Source organism: Diceros bicornis, chromosome 28 (genome assembly GCF_020826845.1).
Source record: "Diceros bicornis minor isolate mBicDic1 chromosome 28, mDicBic1.mat.cur, whole genome shotgun sequence".
NCBI classification, from domain to species: Eukaryota; Metazoa; Chordata; class Mammalia; order Perissodactyla; family Rhinocerotidae; genus Diceros; species Diceros bicornis.
In genome coordinates, this window is record NC_080767.1 from 4,302,826 (window position 1) to 4,325,578 (window position 22,753).

The following is a 22,753-nucleotide window of genomic DNA, read 5'->3' on the forward strand; positions in this document are numbered from 1 at the left end:
GTAGGTTCAAAGTCCATCTACACTGCCATCTTGACACCATCTCTGTCCTTCCTATTTAACTATTTTAAAATTAATTTTATTAGCTTTTTATTATTTATACGAGTAATACATATAGAACATTCTTTTAAAAAATATAAGGAACACATGGGGCAGCCTGGTGGCATAGTGGCTAAGTTCATGTGCTCCGCTTTGGTGGCCCGGGGTTCATGGGTTTGGATGCCTGGTGTGGACCTATGCACTGCTTGTCAAGCCATGCTGTGGCAGGCATCCCACATATAAAGTAGAGGAAGATGGGCACGGATGTTAGCCCAGGGCCAATCTTCCTCAGCAAAAAAAGAGGAGGATTGGCATCAGATGTTAGCTCAGGGCTGACCTTCCTCACACACACAAATTTATATATTATATATAAAGAATACAGAAGTACATAGTGTAAAACAGACAGTCCCTTTTCATACCCCCTACCCCAACTTCCCAAAGGTGACCAGTGTTATTAGTTCTGTGTATGCCTATCTAGATCCTTTTCTGGCCATTCATACAGGCATATATCCTTTTATTGCACTTCACAGATATTATGTTTTATACAAGACCCTCCACCAGCAAAAAGATTATGACTCACTGAAGGCTCAGATGATGGTTAGCATTTTTTAGCAATAAGGTATTTTTTTAATTAAGGCATATATATATATATTTTTTAACATAATGCCATTGCACACTTAATAGACTACAGTATAGTGTAAACTAACTTTTATATGCACTGGGAAACCAAAAAATTCACGTGACTCATTTTATTGTGATATTCGCTTTATTGCAGTGGTCTGGAACTGAACCCACAATATCTCCTATGTGTGCCTGTATACGTAAATATACACATAGAAATAGATTATGTGATCTTATATAAATACGGCTTTTTAGCATGCTTTTTTGTTGCAGTCTTATTGAAGATAAGTGATGTACAACTGCATATATTTTAATCACATGATTTGATGTTTTAACATATGTATACTGTCATGAAACCATCACCACAATCAAGATTATGAACTCATCATCCCCAAAAGTTTCCTCATGCCCCTTGGTAATCCATTTCTCCCTCCCTCAACTAGGCAACCACCGATCTGCTTTCTGTAACTGTAGATTACTTGCATTTTCTAGCATTTTACATAAATGAGATTACATAGATTATACTCTTTAAATTCTAGCTTCCTTTACTAAGCATAGTTATTCTGAGGGTCATCCATGTGTGTTTATCAATAGTTCTTTTTTTGAATAACATCTTTACTGAGATTTAATTCAAATGCCATACAATTCACTCATTTAAAGTGTACAATTCAATAGTTTTTATTATATTCACAGAGTTGTGCAGCCATCATCACAATCAATTTTAGGACATTTTCCTTACTTACAAGAGAAAATCTGTACCCATGAGCAGTTATTTTCCATTTCCCCTCAAACTGCCCCTGGCCCTAGGCAGCCACTAATCTGCTTTCTGTCTCTATAATGCCTATTCTGGTCATTTTATATAAATGGAATCATATGATATGTGTCCCTTTGTAACTGATTTCTTTCACATAGTGTAATGTTTTCAAGGTTCATCTATATTGTAGCATGTCTAGGGACTTAATTTCTTTTTATTGCTAAATAATAGCATGGGTGTCTTAGTCCATTCAAGCTGCTATAACAGAGTACCATAGACTGGGTGGCTTATAAACAACAGAAATTTATTTCTCATAGTTTTGGAGGCTGGGAAGTCTAAGAACAAGGCACTGGTAGATTTGACATCTGGTGAGAGCCCACTTCCTGGTTCTTAGACTGCCACCTTCTTGCTGTGTCCTTAAATGATGGAAAGGGCAAGGGAGCTCTCTGGGGTCTATTTCATAAGGGCACTAATCTCATTCATGAGGGTTCAGCCTCATGACCTAGTCACCCCTGCCTCCTAATACAGTCACATTAGGGGTTAGACTTTCAACATATGAATTTGAGCGGACACAAACATTCAGTTTATGGCAATGGATATATCGCATTTTATTTATCCGTTCATCAGTTGATGGACATTTGGGTTGTTTCCATTTTTTAACTATTATGAATAATACTGCTATGAACATTTATGTACAAATTTTTGTGTAGGCATATATTTTCATTACTCTTGGGTACATACCTGAGTGGAAATACCTAGGTCATATGGTAACTCTATGCTTAACTTTTTGAGGAACTGCCAGACTGTTTTCCAAAATGGCTACACCATTTTACATTCCCGTCAGCAATCTATGAGGGGCCCAATTTCTCCACATCCTCAGCAACACTTGTTATTATCTGCCTTTTTTTGTGTGTGTGTGAGATCAGCCCTGTGCTAACGTCTGCCAATCCTCCTCTTTTTTTTGCTGAGGAAGACTGGCCCTGGGCTAACATCCATGCCCATCTTCCTCCACTTTATATGGGATGCCGCCACAGCATGGCTTGTCAAGCAGTGTGTCGGTGCGCGCCTGGGATCTGATGCGCGCTTAACTGCTTGCACCACCAGGCCGGCCCCTATTATCTGCCTTTTTGATTGTAGCCATCCTAGTGGGTGTGAAGTGATCTCATTGTGGTTTAGATTTGCATTTTCCTGATGACTAATGATACTTAGTATCTTTTCATATGCCTATTGGCCATTTTTACGCCTTTTCAGATCCTTTGCTCATTTTTAAATCAGGACGTTTGTCTTTATATTATTGTCCATTGTTTTTAAGAGCACTTTTAGAGTTAACTTCTCCACATTGTTTCAAATAAAGTCAGTTCCTTTGAGGGAGAACATTGGAATTTTCTCTTCTTATAGACTTCTTCTTCCCTGGACAAAGTGTCTGAGCCACTGCTCTGGGTGCTAGGGGAGGGGCATTACCCTCTGGTCTTCTCAACTTGCCTTTCCCAATTCTCTACAAGCTGGAATGAGTGAGATCAGGGTCCAAGTATTCTTTGGCTGCTGTACCTGGGTAGAACCTCCACCCTCTGAGTAGGGACCTCAGAGAGAAAGGGAGCCCTCAATGTCTCAGCTGCACTGACCGTAAATTCAGCCTCTGCAACTCAGAGTTGGAAGGTATGAGAAATCCTGGTGGCCTGCCCTGTGCTATGATAAATGCTCTCTGTGCACTTGAAGGAATGTGTAGCCTGCTGTTATTGGGTGGAGTGTTCTATAGATGCCAATTATGTTGAGTTGCTTGAGAATGTTGTTCAAATCTCCTGTATTCTTACTTATTTTCTGGCTGCTTGTTTTTCAATTAATAAGGGAGGGATGAAGAAATCTTTGGCTACAATTATAGATTTGTCTGTTTCTCCTTTCTGTTCTGTTAGTTTTTGCTTCATGTATTTTGAAGCTCTGTTATTAGAAATATAAACTTCTAAGATTGTTATGTCCTTTCAATGAATTGACCCCTTTGGTATATTCAAATGACCCTCTTTATCCCTGTTAATATTCTTTCCTCTAAAATCTACTTTGTATGCTATTAATATAGAGTTGGGTCTTTTAAAATTCAATCTGACAATCTCTGCCTTTTAATTGGGATGTTTAGACCATTTACATTTAAAATAATTATGGATATAGTTGGGTTTAAATCTTCTATCTTGCTATTTGTTTTTTATTGTCCCATCTGTTATTTGTTCCCTTTTTAATTTTCTTGTGTATTCTTTTGGATTTATTGAGTATTTTTTATGATTTCATTTTATCTTCTTTATTGGCATACTGGTTGTCTTTTATTTTTAGTGGTTGCTTTAACTATAACCCATCTATACCTTTAATTAATATTATACCACTTCAGCTATAGTGTATAAGCCTTGTAACAGTGCACTTCCATTTCCCCTCTTGTGGGCTTTGAGCTATTGTTGTCATATATTTTCATTCCAAATATGTTCTATGTCCTATAATACCTTATTACTTTTGCTTCACATGGTCGACTATTTTTAAAAGAAGTTTACAAATAGAGGAGAAACTCTTTCATATTTATTCACGTATTTAACACTTTCAGGGCTCTTAATTGCTTTGTATATGTCCCAGTTTCCTTATGGTATCCTACCTGAAGGAAGTCTTTTAACATTCTTGCAGATCTCATCTCCTGGTAGTAAAGTATCTCAATTTTTTTATGTCTGAAAATATTTTTATTTTACTTTTATTTTTGAGAAGGATTTTTGCTTGGTTCATAGCTCTGACAGTAGTTTGTTTTTTTCTCTTTTTAGTATTTTGAAGATGTTGCACTGCTGTCTTCTGGCTCGTGTTGTTTCTGACAAGAAGTCTGCTGCCATTCTGATGTTTGTCCCTCTGTGCATAACGTGTCTTTTTCTCTGGTTGCTTTTAATATTTTTCTTTATCATTGGTTTTAAGCGATTTGGTTCTGATGTGCCTTGGTGTAGTTGCCTTCATGTTTCTTCTGCTTGGGGCTTGTGGAGATTCTTGGATCTGTGGATTTATAGTTTTCATCAAATTTGGAAAATTTTACCATTATTTTTTCACATATTTTTTCTGTCCACGACCCTTTTTCCTGGGATTCCAATTGTACATATATTAAGCCACTTGAAGTTGTCCCAAAGCTCACTGATGCTCTGTTCTTTCTTTCTCTCCGTTTCATTTTGGATAGTTTCTATTGCTACGTTATCAAGTTTACTAATATTTTCTTCTGCAGTTTCTAATCTGCCATTAACCCTATCCAGTGCGTTTTTTTTTTGAAATCATTTTAGATTGGCAGCAGAATTCTAAAGATAGTACATAGATTTCCTGTATATGCTTCACCAAGCTTTCCCTGATGTGAACACCTCATATAACCATAGTATATTTATCAAAACTAAGAAATTAGCATTGTTACAACACTATCAATTAAACTATAGGCTTTATTCAAATTTCACCAGTTTTTCCACTAATGTTCTTTTTCTGTTCCTGGATCCATGTAGCATTTAGTCATCCAATGTATTTTTAATCTCATAAATTGTATTTTTCATTTTAAAAGTTTTATTTGGGTCCTTAAAAAAATCCTCTATGTCTTTCCTTGATATGTGAGGCTTGCTTTTAACAAATTACAATATTGTATTGTAGACATTTCCATATAATTAGTTTCTTTCAAGGTGGTACATAATATTCTATCATGTGAATATACTCTAGCTTATTTGACCACTTCCTGTTTTAGACATTTAGGTTATATCCAGTCTTTTTCTTTTGCCGTGCAAACAATGCTATAAAGAACATAATTTTATACAACTGTTTGGCACACATACAGATACTTCTCTAGGTTAGATTTCTTGATAGGGAGTTATTGGATCAAAAGTATGATTATTTAAATTTTTGAAAGATGCAACCAAGTTGCTCTCAGAAATGCTGTCTTAATTTAAGTCTCCACCAAGTATACAACAGTACCCATTTCTCCGTATACTGACAGATGCTGGGCGTTTTCAGCCTTCTAAATTTTGCATTATGATGGATGAAAAGGGATCTCTTGTTTTATTTTGCATTTCTCTGATTAGTAGTAATGTTAAGCATAATTGCATAAGTCAATTTTTGCTATTTAAAATTTCCCTTTTGTTAATTGTCTTTTCATATTTTATGCCCATTTTTCTAATTTTGAAAAATATTGATTTCTAAGGAATCCTCTATGTGTTCTCTATGGTATTCCTTTGACTATTATATGTGTGGCAAGTATTTTCTGTCATTTGCCTTTTTTGTTTGTTTATGGTGTCTTTTGTTACATAGAAGTTTAATTATTTTGGGTAGTCAATTTCTTTCTTTCTCTTTCTTCCCTTCCTCTCTCCCTCTGTCTCTTTCTCCCTTTCTTTCTTTCATCTCTTGCTTCAAATCTCCAAGGTTTTAAATACATTCTCCTTTCTATATTTTCTTCTAATACTTTTAAAGTTTTCTTAAAATTTCACTCTTATTTTGTCTGGATTTATTTATTTATGCATTGAGTGAGGTATGGTAGGTTTTTTTACTTGCCCCCACAGAATTTATTGTGATGGTAATCCTTTTTTTTTTTTAGCATTTAAAAAAAATTATTTATTTATTTATTTATTTATTTTTGTTAGGAAGATCAGCCCTGAGCTAACATCCATTGCCAATCCTCCTCCTTTATTTTCCCCCCAAAGCCCCAGTAGATAGCTACATGTCATAGTTGCACATCCTTCTAGTTGCTGTATGTGGGACGCCGCCTCAGCATGGCTGGACAAGCGGTGCGTCGGTCGGTGCGCACCCAGGATCCGAACCCAGGCCGCCAGTAGCAGAGCTTGCACACTTAACCACTAAGCCACAGGGCTGGCCCCATGATGGTAATCCTTTTCTCACTAATTTAAAAATGCCGTCTTTACCAATACAAATTTCCCATATATTTATGGGTCTCTTTCTAGACCTACTGCTATGTTCTAAGAAAATTTTACTGTGTCTTACTACCCTCATACCACACTATTTTAATTGCTATAGATTTATAGTGTATATTGCTATCTGCTAGAGCTAATGCCCTCTTACTAGCCTTTTTCGATAACTTCTTGGCTATCCTTGCGCATATTCTTTTCCAGATAAATTTTGCAATCTGCTTGTCAAATTTCATAAAAATTCTTCTGAGATTTTGTCTTTAATTTATCGACTAATTTGAAGGCAGAATTGACATCTTTATGAAATCCAGTTTTCTCATCCAGGAACACTATTTGTCTCTCCACTAACCCAGGTCTTTTACTATGTCCTGATTGTATAGCTCTTCTCCTTCTAATATGATAAGGAAGTGATTTCCATCAATACATATTTTTTCCTAGTGTTGAACTCTCCTTCTATTTCTGGAATACACTTCTTCCTCATGACATTTTATTCTTGTCATAGGAGCAGTATTGATTAGTGGGTGAGCTGATGGGCTCCAGCTCCTGGGCTCCACCTGGTGGGCATCAGGCCATTCTTCACAACTTTTGGGGATGGGGGGTTGGAACAGCTGTGAAGCCCTGAATTCCAGGGCCCAGGCCCAGGCAGGTCCCCATGGCAGTCGGATGATAGATCCAGGAATCTGGTAGACATGAAATCTGTGTGCCCTGGTTATGTGGCTGTCCATCCTGTCCCCACCTCGGGCCCTGCTGGTTTCTCACTGCTAGGACACTTTGAGGGAAGAAGCCATATCTGCGTTAAAAGAATCTCTTCTCTCAGAATCCAGCAGTCTATTCACTGATATGTCCTCTTCTCTAAGTTTTATAATTATCTTTATGTCATTTTCAATGAGGGTAAATCCTCACATCCACTTTCGCTTTTATGAATCTGGATGGCTTTTCAAATTAATAAATTTACAAATCAGAAAAATATGTCCCAACTTTGGTCCAGAAAGTAAGGTCTTGAGTCCTTGGCACCAGCCCGGTTTGGAGACTCAATCATTGTTTGGAGATATTTCTGAAAAGTTGTAGAAGATATAACTTGTATATGTTTAAATGACAATCAATTTTTAATAGCCCTGAAAAACCAGAGAGACTGTCACCAGCAGATCAGAAATGTTGAGTAATTCCTGAAAAATGGTAAGCAAATGAGATTGGATTGTTGGAGGAAACCAAAGGGAAACAAAGTAAGAAAAGGATTACTGGAGTAAGGGGAGTGGTTCTGGAGGTGTTGTCAGCTCAGAGGCAACAGTTCTGAGGAGCAGGAGGAAGGCCTGAGGCAACCATCAGGATGACTGGGTGGGAACTCTACTTTGCAGCAAGTGGGCAGGTTCAGGTAGTGAGCATCAGAGGTATTTGCCCTCCAACTGAGTCAGTCATTGTCAGTGCTTGAAGCAGAGACTCAGAGAAGTCCCTGGAGGAATGGGGAGCCACCAAGATATCTTTCCAGTGACACCTCCAGCCCCTCCCTTATAATTCCTGGAGATAGTAAATGGAAGCCGAATCCAGAGGCAGGCCAATAGGGAATATTAAATAAGAAGATGAGCCTACCAATAAGAATAAGCACACATTTAAGGAAAACCAACACCCTAAAAGAGAGAAACCAAGCCCAACAAAGAGGAACTAACATTGAAGGAAACAAAATAAAGTAAACAGAAGACTTCGAGAGAGAGGTGTGATTAATACCATCAGAGGCACAAAAATGGATTTTTCATCCTTGGAAAAATAAAAAGCTAATATGAAAATAAAAACCAATAGAGACTCTGTTGATTGTTGAAATAAAAACAAACAAAATAAAACAAACGAACAAACCCACAAGAACCTCCTTGGATTAGCTGAATATGAATGGACACATTTGAAGAGCAGATTATCAAGACAGAGGGTCAAGCTGAGGAATACTTCCAGATGCAGTGCAAAAAGGTAAATATGTGGAAAGAAATATCAAGTGATACGAAATATAGTTCCATCATTTCCATCCCAAATAATAGGAATTCCAAGTGGATGGAATGGAAAGAATGGAGGCCAGGGGAAGAAATGATATATCTATCTGTCTATCTCTCTCTCTCTCTCTTTCTCTCTCTCTCTCTCTCTCTCTCTATCTATCATCTCTACCTAGATTGGCAGAAGAAAATTTATCAGAGCTGAAGGAGTATGCTACAGATTAAAAGGACTCGCTAAACAGATTGAAGGAAAACAAACACAAAACCACTCATACTTAGACATATTTCAGAGCTCCCTTGGTAGAAAATTCCTAAAATCCCCCCAAGAGAAAAAAACAAATTTCTTACGAAGGATCAAAAATCATATCAACTTCAGCCTTCTCATCACACATCCACTTGGCTATCTGCTGGACATTGAGAGATAACTTGGCTGAAATAAACTACTGGTTCTCCCCCAATCCTTCAGCCTTCCCACATCTCAGTGTACTTTTTCAGCTAAAATCCTAGTAATCACACTTATCTCTCTTTCCATTACCAACCTAGTCACTCCACTGACAAGTCTTACTGACTTCACCAGCAAATCATAGGCAGAATCTGCTTGCTTTTTTCTTTTTTCACTACTGCCACCTAGTCCCATCCAATATCCTCTACCCCAGAACCCCTGGATGGTGGTGATCTTCTCCCTCCACTCTTCTCCTGGCTTCTCATTCTCCTCTCTCTTCCACTAACCGGGAGTCCTTCTTCTCCTCCCTCAGACAAGCCAAGTTCATTCTTATTTGAGCTTTTTGTTCCTTCTACTTGGAAAACTCCTGCGACCCCCACGTCCAACTCCAGATGTTTACATGGCTGATTCTTCATTCAGACCTCAGCTCAAAAGTCACCACATCAGAAAAAACTACCCCAGTAAAACTTTTCTATATGCATAACCAATTTCCCTAGAAGATTTGTTGAAAATACATCCCTTTGCCAACAATTTGCAATGCCAGTTCTATCCTAAATCAAATTTCCCTGTATGTTCGGGTCTTTTTTGAATTCTTTATTGTGGTCTATTTGTCTGTTATTACAGCAATATTCCACTGTCTTAATTACGATAGCTTTAGAATAATTCTTTTTTTAAAAAATTTTTTGTTTATTGCAGTAAAGAATAATTCTTGATATCTAGTAAGACGGGCACAACTGCCTTGTTGTTCTCCCTCATGAGTGCCTTGATGATTTCATACACATTTTAGAATCAGCTTGATAAGTTCTAAAAAAAAGAAAAAAATTTCAGAGTTTCGTAGGAATTGCAGTGAATCCATAGATCAATTTAGGGATAACTGATATTGAATCTTTCAGTCTATGAACCTGGTATACTGCTCCATTTATTTTATTTTACTTTTTTTATAAATGTATATTTTTATCGTGGTAAAATACACATAACAAAATTTACCATCTTAACCATTTTTAAGTGTAAAGTTCAGTGGTATTAAATACCTTCACTCTGTTGTGCAACCATCACCATCATGCATCTCCATAACTCTTTTCGTTGAAAATCTATACCTATTAAACAATAACTCTGCATTCTCCCCCCAGCCTCTGACAACCACCATTACAATTTCTGTCTTTATGATTTTGACTACTCTAAATACCTCATATAAGTGGAATTATACAGCATTTGTCTTTTTGTGACTGGTTTATTTTGCTTAGCATAGTGTCCTCAAGGTTCATCCATGTTGTAGTATATTACAGAATTTCCTTCTTTTTTAAGGCTGAAGAATATTCTGTTGTATGCATGTACCACATTTTGCTTATCTATTCATCAGCTGATGGTCACTTGAGTTACTTCCACCTCTTGGCTATTGTGAATAGTGCTGCTATGAATATGCATGTACAAATATCTCTTTGAGACCCTGCTTTTTTTGGGTATATACCCAGAAGTGGAATTGCTGGATCACATGATGATTCTATTTTTAATTTTTGGGAAACCTCCGTACTGTTTTCCACAGCAGCTGCACCATTTTACATTCCCACGCAGTGCACCAGGGCTCCCATTTCTCCACAACCTTGACAACACTTGTTATTTTCTATTTTTTTTACAGTAGCCATTCAATAGTAGCTGCCAATGGGTGTGAGATGGTATCTCGTAGTTTTGATTTGCATTTTTCCAATGATTAGTGATATTGAGCATCTTTTCATGTGCTTATTCGCCATTCACATATCCTCTATTTTTAGGAGAAATGTCTATTCAAGTCCTTTGCCTCCCTTGGAGTTCTCACACTTTTACCTGTCCCTTGACCAAGGCCTTCTGAGATCTGTGAAGTTTTGGGACCTCCATGTCCTTCAGCCAGGGTTATGTGGGACACCCACCCACACCCCCATCTTCCAGAGCTCCAGCCCCTGAGATTAGACCAGGGGGATGACTCATTTTCACTGGGCACCACCCCCAGAAGTGGCATTCTGTTCCTGTGGCCTTTTAGGGCCTGCTGCTGGAGCCTGGCACCCTGAGGTCTGGGGACAGGCTCCTAGAAGGCCAATTAGGCTGGGCTAATTGAACACTGCCATTGGCAGTCTTCATAATCAGACAGGTTTCCTGCTGGGAGCCAACCCTTTCGTGTCCCTGACTCTCCCAGGGTGTTTTTCCTACCCTTAAAGAGACATAGAATTGGATTATGTGACTCGGTACCTGAGGAAGCTCCTCCTTCTTGCTTCCACAGAAATAATGGCGCTGACCTCATGTGGGTTGGAGAACAAACCTCAGAGTCCTTATCCAGAGGGCAGGAACAGGGTGTCATCCTTTTCTACTTCTGGGTTTCTCAACAGGTCCACTACTGGTGTTTTGGACAGGACAGTTCTTCCTCATGCAGGAGGGTCCCGCTCATTGCGGGATGTTTACCATCCCTGGCTCCCTGTGCTTGAAATGCTGACCCCGTCTCCCCAGTCATCCCACATATTTCCAAATGTCCTCCAGGAAGGTTCTGCCCCGAGTCTAATCCAAAAGGCACCAAGTGGACACCCACAAGCAAGGAAGTGGCTGAGATTCCCAAGATGCTGAAATCATCTGATGTTTTCAGATCCGTCTTGGCTTGTCCCCAGGACCTTGACCTTCGGCTCTCTGAGGCTGTGACTGTGTTTGATTCATTTCTGCCATAAGTTTTCAACTCCTTTAGGTAAATGCCAAGGAGCGAGATTGCCGGATACTATGGTAAAGTGTGTTTAGTTTGTAAGAAACTGCCAAACTGTTTTTCACAGTGGCTGTACCATTTTCCTTTCCTTTATACATTTTTTTCATGTAACATTTTTAAGGTTAAAATTTCCCCTGGACATACCTAGATGGTCTGGCCTGGCCTCTTCAAGTGGTCTGCCTAGTCCTCAGTGCACCTTTGATCTCAAGACTTAATCCCCAGGACAGGAAATTTTCTGTATGTCTTTGGTGATTGTTTCTCCATGGGCTCTGTTCTCTACTTCTGGAATGTCTGTTATATAAGTATATTGGATTTCCTGGGCATTTCCTCTCTCTCTCTCTCTCAATTTCTTCATTCTTTTTTTCAGAGTTATGGGGAAGGTTCTCAAAGCAGTCTTTCCTGATTTGGTTTTTAATCTAAAATAGATTTCTTATTTTGCATATTTTCCCAAATTCATGTGTGGATTGACCTTTTGAATATTATTTAGGAGGTAAATTTGGGGATTTTACTCTTTCTCAGTTTTTTAGATTCCAGTAACCCAGGTAACAAGGATACAATACCTTATATCTTTTCTAATGTGTCTAGTAATTTTTCTCTATTTGCTCACTTTACAGAGGGACCTAGATTATGTTTCTTTGGGATTGGGATTTGCAATGATTCTATAAAACATAATGTAGATCATTTTCAAGCATGTTGGTTCCAGGCAAAGGAGAAAGAAAAAAAACTTGATTGTTCCAGCTTTACTTTTCTAGACTAGGAGGTCTAGTTGGCTGTGATTAGGGCAAGGGGAGCTCCTGAGAAGAGGAAGAGAGGTTGCTGCTGTGCCTGGCAGCCTCTTTTCAGTATTTGCCTAGGCAGCCCAAGGTTAGCTGGGCAAGTGTCTCCCTTCTCTAGATCGCATGATCCCCCAGATTAGGAACCTGCTGGCCAATGTCCCTGCTTTTCTGTGCAAAACAAAAGATGGGCTAAGACTTGGCCACCTGCTCTGTGAGCAGCCACTTGTGCAGTTCCCAAGGTCACTCAGCTCGACCCCTGGCTGTCCCCACCTCACTCTTGTTCCTAGTCCTGGCTGTCTGTCGTAGGGCTTTAGGGAGGCAGACCCTCCATTACCTCTCCGAGTGCCTTTCCGTAGTCAACACGTCTATCAGTCTGGTTCCATCTGCACTGTATCTTGTAGAAATTCCTTAAAGTTTCTTGACCAGAATTTGGAACAGAGAGGAATTAAATGCATAAGTTCAAATCATGATCTATAAACAAAAATCAGGATACTGTAGTGTTCGACAGGTCAAAATATGAAACTGATTTATTTACAGTGTGACCACTAGGTGGTGCCACCAATCAGTGAAAACAATGATTGCTATTACCGGACAACCAGCAACCACTTGCAGCTAGTACAAGCAGTTTGTGAGTTTGTATGGAACTTGCATGCACTTGTGCATATGTGCATCAGTGTGTGCGCACAATATTCTCAGTGCATGAATTTGCCCACAGAGCAGTGTTGGTTTACAAGTGCACATACTCATGGCACTATATGCATAAGTCTGCACCCTGGAAAGTATGGGCATGAAGCTAAATGATATGAACTCCAAAAGGCTGACCTATCAGCCACGTGGTCTGGAACTCTGGTCCCTCAGCTAGGACGGTTGCTTGTGGAATGTGGAGAAGACCCAACCCTATGGGAGAAATACAACGACAACACCCCAGCTCAGCTTTTCTGAGCTGGGGGATCCCTAGATGCATCCCCACGTGCCTCTAAAGTCATCAATCCTGCAAGCCCTTGTGTCCAGTCAGGTCTCCAAGAAGGTCTCAGTCACTTCTGAAGTCCCAGAGGACTGTGGTCTCAACACCATCCCCCGAGTGCCCAAAGCATCTGATAAAATGTCCACCTTGGGATCCTACCTTCTGTGCAGTGGGGAGTGACCCTGCACCTAAGAAAATAAATGTGGTTTGTGTGTGTGTGTGTGTGTGTGTGTGTGTGTGTGTGTGAGGGGGTGGGGCTGCCCCCATCCCTTCCCCTCAGAGTGGTCCCAGGTACACATCCTCTTCCCTCTTGTCTCTGCGGAGGGCCCCAGCAGACCTCAGACTCTCACTCTGGACACCCTCTCACTCCAGGAATAGGGCCGCCTCGATTACCTGCTGTAGAGAGTACCCTATAAAGCTGAGGGACCTCAGGCAAGTCTCTTCCCTTCTCCAGCCTCAGTGAGAGCTGGGTCTGAGCAATTCCAAGAGGCCCTTTGTGCGGACTGAAGTCCTGCAAGTCTGCGGGCATCAGGGCCCTGCCCCCCTCTAGTCGCTGGGGTGGATTGGGAGTCTGCTTAGAGAAGCTCTGGAGAAGGAGAACGTTCCGTTTGCTTTCCTCATCCTCCTTCCAGCAGACTTCCCTCCTTAACAGGCCCCTGGGGAAGGCAGCTGGGTTCCATGGCCCCAGAAGCCGGCAGGAGGGACTTCTTGCTCCAATGTCATTAAAAGTTCAAGTGCCTCTCTACCCCAGGATTCATTAGACCTGCTGCTCCCTGAGCCCAGTTTGGTTGAAGGGAATGTGTGGCCTTTTCATCCAAAGAAGTTTTCACTAAGGGTTTGAGGCCTCTCTGAGAGAGCTCATCTTGGATTGAGGTCAGAGAGGGAAGGTCTTTGGAGGTCACCTCTTGCCCTGGCACTTTCCCAGGGGAGGAAATAGGCTGGTTCAGGGAAGGGGCGTGCCCAAGTTTACCCAGAGCCAGACTTGCTGGCTGCCGGAACATTCCTCCAGGTGGCAGGGAGATGAGCACACACCTAGGATTGAGTGGAGAGGAAGTGGCGGGAGCCTCAGCGTGGAGGGCCCTGGGACCAGTGGCCTTGGGGACCCAGACGCAGAACTGCAGCTTTGAGGAGGCCCCACTGCGTGTGAGGAAGAGCTTTGAGAACGGCCAGACAAAACCACAGCAGAAAGGGCTGCCCAGGAAGATAGTGGGTGCAGGTCCCTGAGGCGTGCGAGTGGGAGGGGCAAGTGCTTATCTAGGACAAACAGAGTGGATCGGGACTAGGAGCGGGAGAGGTGTCTGTGACCACTCAGGTCCTGCCCGCTCTGTAAATTCTCCACCAGGCAGGAATGGCGTCATGGCTGCTGGAGGGAGGGGGGACGGAGCAAGGAGCCTGCCGTTTATGGCCAGTTGAGACTGTCGAACTGGGAACCAGGAGGCTGGACTGGGACCTGGCCTCTCTGAGCTCCGTGAACTCCTTCCTGCCTCCTGCAGCCGTGGGCTACCACCCAGACCTTCTTGGCTCCCAGACCTGGCAGAGCCGAGGACCCAGAGACGGTTAGTGGTTCAGCTTCCCTGGATGGTGAAAATCTGCCTGTGGTGCCTCACTGGGCTCCTGAAGTGCAGGACGATCCGTTCCACAGAACCGGACTCAGTCCCGGAGGACTCTGGGCTGCGGGACAGGGGGCCACAGACCCTCAGATGGCAGCTCTCACAAGTCACCTAGTCTAAACTCCACTGCAGGAATATTGATGGCAAACACGTATCAGGAACTGGTTTAGGTGCTTAATAAGTCTTAACTCCATGAATCCTCAGAAAACGCTATGTGAGAAGATACTCTTATTAGCTATTTTACAGGTGAGGAAACTGAGGCACAGAGAGGTTAAGTAACTTGTGCACAGTCACAGAGCTAGTGTGTCATACAATTCCAGAACCCATGTTCTTAATTGATGTGCTGTATTGTCTCTAAAAGAGGAGGGAGGTGAGGCCCAGGGATGGGAAGGGGCTGGCCTGGTCACTTGGCCAGGCAGCAGGGATGGGAGAGCCCATGGCCCTGGATCCCTTATCTCCAGCCTCAGGGCTCTTCCCTCCATGGCCCCTCCTAACAGCTCCTCTGTCCCCACCCAGCCTCCCTGTGGGTCTCCCCAGAGTTAACAGTCGCCTGGCTTCACCCTTGGCCGGCAGCTCCAGCCCAAAGAGGCTGTGCCCACATTCCCTGGCTGCTCTCCAGACCACAGGCACTGAGACAACAAAGTCCAGTGACTGTGAGGGCTGAGCAGAGGCTGCGGAAGGGGAGGAAGCAGTAGGGAGCCGCCGAGTGGAGGGGACTGTCCAGCTCCCAGATGCTGGGCCTCCTGGGGAGCACGACCCTCGTGAGCTTGATCACGAGTGCTGCTGTGGCAGTGCTGCTGCTGCTGCTGCTGCTGGCCACCTGCCTGAACCACGGACCGCGGGACCACGATATGGAGAGGAATCTGGCTGCAAGGAGAAACCGAGTCCGGTGGGCCCAGCCTTGGGTCTTCCCAGCCCGGGGCCACCCGAGACACTTTCACCATCCCCATCATCCTGGCCATGGGCCTCCCTTGCACCACGTGGGCCTCCACCATCAGGTCCACCACCACGCCCACCGGGACCACCACTGATGCCTGTGAAGGACAGTCACGGCCTGCACTGCCATCACCAGGACAAGTGGACACAGATGTTCCTGTGGCGAACTCCGGGCACCATCCCCCGGGTCCTGCTGGGGCTTCCTTTGCAGGCTGTGCCCCAGTGTCTGCAGAGGCAGAGGACTGAGGAGCACCGGGGTCGGGGTGGGGCGAGAGCGGGCGTCGTCCTTTGGGGATGGACACCACCTTGTGACTGTGACTCCCAGCAGGCCCCAGTATTGGTGGCCTGTTCATCACCCCCATGTGCCGCGCACAGAAGACCTACCATGAAGTGGACTTCTGCCTTCCTCAGGCCTCTGGCCGGGGCAGCGGGGAGGGGCCCCGGCAACGCCCTTCGTTTGGAGAAGGCAGTGTGAGGCTGCACCGTCAGTTTACTGGTGCCTTAACACAAGACAATAAAAGCCACTCAGAAATTTTGCAAAGAGGCTCTTGATTGTAACTCAAGTGGGAGGGAGGGAGTGGCCAGGCTTGTGTTGCATTGGGCTGGGACCTCCCTCTCTGATGGGAAGTGAGTGCCTGCAGCAAAGCCTTCTGCCTGGGGCTCAGGGTGGCTGTGCAGTGGGAGAAATTCCGGGGACAGGAAGTGCAAAGGGCACGGGGCCTGAGCTCTGAGGGAGGATTCAGGGTTTGCATGCAGCCCTGTTCAGGGCTCTGTGTGCACCACTGGGGCTCTGGGCTTCCGTGGGATAGTCAGAAAGGGGAGGCGTGGGCTGCCCAGGTTGGCTGCCCAGGGCTCTACCTTCAGTGCTCTTTCTAGCCCTTCTCCAGGGCAGACTGAGCTCTGAGACCTGCAGAAGCCCCACTTCGTGGGCTGCGTTGAATTTACTGTTTCCTTGATAACTGGGGCAGGGTTTCTTATCTCTGCCTTGAGTCTCCAGCCAGCCTGCCTGCCTGCAGCCGTGGGGCTGGGAGGGCGGGGTGAGGTTCTTTAAACTGGAGGATGTGGTGCTGGGCGGCCTGGGGAGACTGCTTGCTTCCTTGGGTCTCAGTTTCCTCTTCCCTAAGATGGGATAGATAAGAGACTCCTTCTTGCCAGAGCCAGAGATGTGTTCCTAAACATTCCACCAATAATTGGGGGATTCCACAGCTGGGAAGGAAATCACACTCTGAGCCTTCAGCCGGTGACTGTGAGCTGGGTGGGGGGACTTGGAAGGAGGAGAGGCTTGGGGGCCAGGCGATGTGGTAGGGAGGGACTTGAGAACAGGCCAGAAAGTCAAGGGCCTGGTGACTCACTGGAACAGAACGTCCTGTTTCTTTCCTATTTCCCGGTGGATTCTCTGTGAGGGCTGGGGGTGGGGAGGGGGAGAGGGAGGCAAACTCAATCTGACAGCCACGCTAGACTCAGGGGTGGGAAATGGACCACGGGTCACCACACACTCTGCAGTGTCCTTCACATCCGCCTCCCCTCCTCCCACCCCTGGGCCTGTCCCAGCTTGCCCCCAGCCTGGGTTCCTGCCGCAGCCCCTCTGGGTCTGCTGGCCTCCAGCCCTGCCCTTTTCTGAAGCATCTCCAAGCTGTCGCCTGAGGTATCTGCCAAAACTCCTCGTTGCCCTTGATAAAGTCTCTGCCTCATGGTGGGCCATTCAAAGCCCCCGGATCAGTTCCCAACCCCCACCCACCCCGCCCCACCTTGCCCTTTTGTCCTATCCATACTGCTCCAGTCATGGCCCTAGAGAACACCCTGTGCCTTCCTCTCTCTCTGTCCTTGCCCAAAGAGGATTTGTTGCTCCCTCCAGTGGGTTTCCAATTTATTATTATTATCATTATTTTTGTATTTCTGTTGGAGCCCTGACCACACTCTCTTTCCCCAGAGATTTATGGGAGGATTCAAGGGCCCTGCTCTTGCAGATCTGAGACCTCTTTGAGGGCTCCCTGCCCCCCAGTGCAGAACCAGACCACAAGACAGATGATCAGGAAGGATTCTCAGAGCCCCATGTTCTCTGGAAAAGTAAATATGATGGGAATAACCATTGCCAGAAGTTTGGGGCCCGAGGGACGCCAAGCATGGCCGTAGGGCCCTGAGGGGATTAGCTGAGGGCCTTTGGGCTCCTGGGGCCTCGCTGAGGGAGCTCGTGCTCCTACTCTATCCCCCAGTGTTGGGGTGTCTGAAAGGTAGGACACATTGAACAGATGGAGGTCTGTAGCCCACTGGCCTAGACCTCCCCTCCCCCTCGTCTCTCTGCAGAGCCTCCTGCTGGTCTCTGACGGCCTGCCCTTCCCAAGTGTGACCTCCAGCCTCTGGGAGAACTGGCAGGCTCTTTATTTAGGATGCCTGCCATCCCCTTGTCCCGGTTCATGTAGGTGGAACATATGGGATGCGGTCTTTTTTCCGATCAGTTGAGATGACGGATGCTGGGAGCACACACACATATCTAAGTGATGGATATCTGGGAGCCCGGTTGCATCTGGGGCTCCTGGGCAGGGGCTGTAAGTTGCAGGGTTACAACACTCCCAAGAAGAAGAGAAGACACCTGGGAAAAACCCTAACGACAAACATCTCTGACTTGTGGGCCAAGGTCGATGGCCATCTTGCTCTTCTCAACTCTCCTGAGAGTGCTGCTGCCACCTGTCACAGTGCAGGGCTGTTGGGGGCGGTGTGGCGGGTGCAGAGCTGGGAGGGCACTGTGGGAAAGGCTCTAACCTTTGTCCGCCTTTATCAGCAGTTACTCTTTTTGCCCTGGGCTGAAGGTGCCACACTGGTTATTCCACGTTGGTCATTTCATGTTGCAAACCGCCAATGTGAGGTCATGAAGACCCATAAGAGCCTTCAAAGCAGACTGTGCCCGTCCTCACTATGTAACCCGGGTCCCTCTCCTTGTGCCCCACAGCCTCCAGTCAAATACTGAATGTCTATTATGAGGATGGACCAGCAGGCCTATTTTACAGATGAATCAAAGACGGGTCAGCAAATCTCAGAAACAGAAAAGGAAACCAATACAAGGCAGAAGGTAAAAGAGCTGAGCAATTGTCCTTTATTCCAGTTTAAAAATGCTGAACTACATGGCCTCCACTACACGCACCCACAAAGAACAAGCAAACAAGAAGTCAAAGGAGCAAATAACCCAGCTTGAAACTCAGTCCTCCTGGGGCCCTCCATCTCCCGGATCCACTAGTTGATCTTGGTAATTCAATGTGAAACCCCAGCACCGCTGATTGCTCATCATGTTTCTTTCTCTCTGTTCCTAGTTGCTCCAGTTAATACGAAGAATTCAAGGTGTCCAGCTTCCTGTCACGGCCCCAGCTTGCTCCACGCACCTCCTCTGCCTGTGCGAGCCCAGGTTGTCTAACCATTCTAGAAAAGGGAAGAGTGAGAACTTACAGGGCATCATTTATTCTGGACAGTCACTCTCCCAGTCTGTGTGTAGGCGGTTTCCTAAAACTGGTACTAAAGAAATTTCGCTGGAGGGCCGGCCCCATGGCGTAGCGGTTAAGTGTGCGTGCTCCACTGCTGGCGGCCCGGGTTCGGATCCTGGGCGAGCACCCAGGCACTGCTTGTCAGGCCATGCTGAGGCAGCATCCCATATAAAGTGGAGGAAGATGGGCACAGATGTTAGCCCAGGGCCAGTCTTCTTCAGCAAAAACAGGAGGATTGGCATGGATGTTAGCTCAGGGCTAGTCTTCCTCACAAAAAAAATAAGAATAAATAAATTAATTAAAAAAATTAAAAAAAAAGAAATTTCACTAGTGCCCTGGAGTAATTGCAAAGGACTCAGGCTGTGTGATCTTGGGCTAGCCCTTGGCCCTCTTCGTCCTTCACACTCTGATTTACTAAAACTGCAGAATGAGGCAATTGCTTTGTGGTCCGTGGTACCTGGGAAGAGCATTAACCTAGGAGGGAAGGAAAGAACCCCTCCTTGGGCATTTGGTGCTCTGGTTACCACTACTCATTAGCATAGGCCACAGGCAGGCTGCTGAACCTCTGTGACCGTCAGCACCTTTATCTGAAATGAGACAACGTCACCTCACAGCGTTGCTGGAACGATTCTAGGAGCTAACACCTGGCTGTGTCTAGTACCTGGAGTTATCGTTTCTCACTACTCCATTTCTGAGTTTGGGTAAAGTGAGGCTAATAACCCAGTCTCCTTTCTGGAAGTGGTGGTGGTCTCAGGAGGTGTTGGCTGTGACAGAGCTGTGACTGACTGAGAGGACTGAGAGTCAGGGTGGAGCCCCTTCTGGCAGACTTCCTCGGTGGCCTGGGCCTGGCCGACGACATCCTCCCCGCCCCCCCCCCCGCCCCTACCCTGGAGAACCTGGCAGGGGGCAGGACTGGAATGGCATGGGGGGTGTTTGAGGGTGTGTGGGTAAGTGTGGTCACCAAGGGGAGAAGGCAGTTGTGCAGGTCCTGGGCCCTCACTCACAATTGGAGGAAGGAATTCAGGAAGTGCTCACAGCCACTCAGACCTCTCAGAGCCTAGTCCCAGGCAGGAGCAGGGCTGCAGCAGCCAGGGATGAGTGTGCCATGGCCTGGCCCCTGGGGCAGCCACCAGGTCAGGAGGCCAGGGCACTGCGTACAGCCAGAGCTGTCCTTCCGGGAGCCCCGGGTAAGTTTTCACAGCACCTGGATGTGGGTAGCGGGCGTGAGCAGGCAGCAGGGAGGGCTGGGGGAGGCTGGCACAGAAGAGGGCTTCTTCCGGAACCACAGGGCAAAGGAGCCCCACAGTGTGTCACTGAAGGGGCTCAGATATCCCGCGGAGCCTGCCCTGCCCTATCTAAACAGCACTCTCCCAACCCCGTCCAGAAAAGGAGGCCAAACAAAAGAGACCCTCCCCACAGCCCCTGCCACAGCCCCCATGCACTCGTGGAGACCCAGCAGTGCTCCCTTACCTTGTCCAGAGCTGGCATTTCCTCCCCACCTGTGTCCCTGCCCCCAGCACAGGGACAGGGGTCTTGGGAGGCAGCAGATAGGCTGATTCGAGGACTGGGCCAAGGTTCCTCTAGGGGAGGATCCCTGGCGCATCCCACATTCACAGGATGGGGAGTGTTTTGTCTTTGGTCTGAGTGTGCAAACTCCCTTGAAATTTGTAGGTGTCACCAGAGGGCTGTGTTGGCAAGGCTCCCTCTGAACAAAGTCTTCTGCCCCCTCCTTCCAGCTCCTCCGGGTCCAGGGAGCCTTGAGTGTGCATCTTTCAGGACGGCGCTTCTTCTAGAAGCCACCTGTGGAGCCACAGCCCTTGGAAGCCTGGCCAGAGGCTTAGGAAACAGCAACAGAGACCAACTGAGGTCAGAGTAGGGCCATGAGAGGCGCCCAATGGCCTAGAGGGGGCACGACCCAGGACATCCGACCAGAATCTTCTCAGAAGACGGCAGGGAGAGCGGCTGGAAGAGCCTTCTGCTCCAGACAGGGAGCTAAGGCTCCAAGACGCACCCCAGTTGGCTTAGCGGGTCAGCTGCCACACGGGGCCATGGAAACGGCAGTGGTTGCAGTGGTGGTGGTGCTGCTTGTGGTCACTGTGGTCATCACCTGTGTCCTCTGCTGCTTCAGCTGTGACTCGCGGGCCCCGGATCCTCAGGGGGGCCCTGGCCGCAGTTTCACAGTGGCCACATTTCGCCAGGAGTCTTCCCTCTTCTCGGGGCTGGGTCACCATGCCCAACCAGTGGTGGGTGCCCAGGACCTCTTGACCGTCATTGAGGCCTAATAGCCCCCAGGATTTGTTCTGCTGGTGGGTCAGACTCACCCACCCCCCAGCAAGCCTTCCCTGGAGTCCCACTCCTCTGAGTCTGTTATTCTGGTCCTTCTCGCCTATATCTAGTGAACTCCCTGTCCCATCTCATCCCAGCCTGCTGTGCCCTCCAGCCTGGGAGATCCGTGGTGGTGGAGCCAGGTGGGAGTAATCTCTGATCCCTGAGAGCACACCTGGACCCTACCCACAGATGGGGCTTAGAGTGCCAAGAGTGAGTGATGGGACATGGTGTCAGAGTGTATGGTGGGCCAGCTCTGCTGATCTACAGGCGGCACCGAAATATCACTGGAATTTATTGTGAACAAGGTGCCGGTCAACTCAGGTTACCCCAGGATACCTGCAAAACTGGTTCTATTGACACCAGAGGAAGCAGCGCCCTCAAGTGGACATTTTCATAAACCACCTCCTCTCGGCTCCCCTCTTGAGCATTTCTGCTATTAGCATGTGCACCGGACACAGAGGCCAGTCCTGGGGCCTGTGCCGCCAGCTGCCTGAAATCAGCCTTGAAACTCTGAAACCAAAGAGCCGCTTCCTGAGAACAAGTGATTTATCCCATAACTGAAAATGTGTATTGTTTTATGGGTCTCCCAAGAATCAGGGTTGGAAAACCACAAAGGGAAACAGAAGAGAAAATAAGAGTCAGAGAAAGTACGAGATGTTTTATTAACAGGAATACAGAAAGAAGACTTGGAAATATGTTTTGAATGAGACTTTATTACTGTAGTCTAACAGGTCACTTCTATTCTTAGAGAATGTGAGTTATTTGCATCACTTAGGAATGATGGAAAAATCACGAACTGGAAGATAATTCCAAATAAGTTAAAATATTATGTTACATTTGAGAGCATGTAAAAAAACACGATGTTCAGTTTTTATTAACAGAAAGTCTGTTTTCTCTGTACCCATGAAATAAATGCTGTGCCATATTTAGAATATGGTTTGAAGGCTGCAAAATTCTGAGTATCCTGGCTCTATGGCTCCATCCAGCCCCGAACGGGTGGCTCTCCAAGGACCTGCCTGTTGCGGGGGGCAGGATGGACACTGAGGGGGGCTATGGCCTCTAATGGGGCCCAGACAGGCCAGCCTGGCCATGTGGCTGCCACAGGAAGGACTCTTGGAGAGGGATGCTTGAGGCTGCAGAGGTGCAGAGGGGTAAGAGGCCAGGCTGACGGAAAGAGATGGAGTGGGGGGAGCAGGGGGAGGGGAGAGGCACCACCC

General features: G+C 46.0%; 2 protein-coding genes and 1 long non-coding RNA gene across 3 annotated transcripts; all 3 read left to right on the top strand.

The window, feature by feature from the left end:
• The first annotated feature begins 2,958 nt into the window (after positions 1-2,958).
• LOC131393092 (uncharacterized) lies at positions 2,959-19,093 on the top strand. The gene is made up of 3 exons (XR_009215857.1): positions 2,959-3,067; positions 18,683-18,802; positions 19,041-19,093. It is a non-coding gene; the product is annotated as an uncharacterized LOC131393092 (long non-coding RNA).
• Positions 15,176-16,254, top strand: HRCT1 (histidine rich carboxyl terminus 1). Its single transcript, XM_058523510.1, has one exon. It carries the CDS (start codon positions 15,531-15,533, stop codon positions 15,828-15,830), a length of 300 nt encoding a protein of 99 aa, XP_058379493.1. The 5' UTR covers positions 15,176-15,530; the 3' UTR covers positions 15,831-16,254.
• A 1,117-nt stretch (positions 19,094-20,210) lies between the features above and the next one.
• SPAAR (small regulatory polypeptide of amino acid response) lies at positions 20,211-22,455 on the top strand. Its single transcript, XM_058523509.1, has 2 exons — positions 20,211-20,395; positions 20,945-22,455. Exon 2 carries the CDS (start codon positions 21,089-21,091, stop codon positions 21,488-21,490), a length of 402 nt encoding a protein of 133 aa, XP_058379492.1. The 5' UTR covers positions 20,211-20,395; positions 20,945-21,088; the 3' UTR covers positions 21,491-22,455.
• Positions 22,456-22,753: the final 298 nt, after the last annotated feature.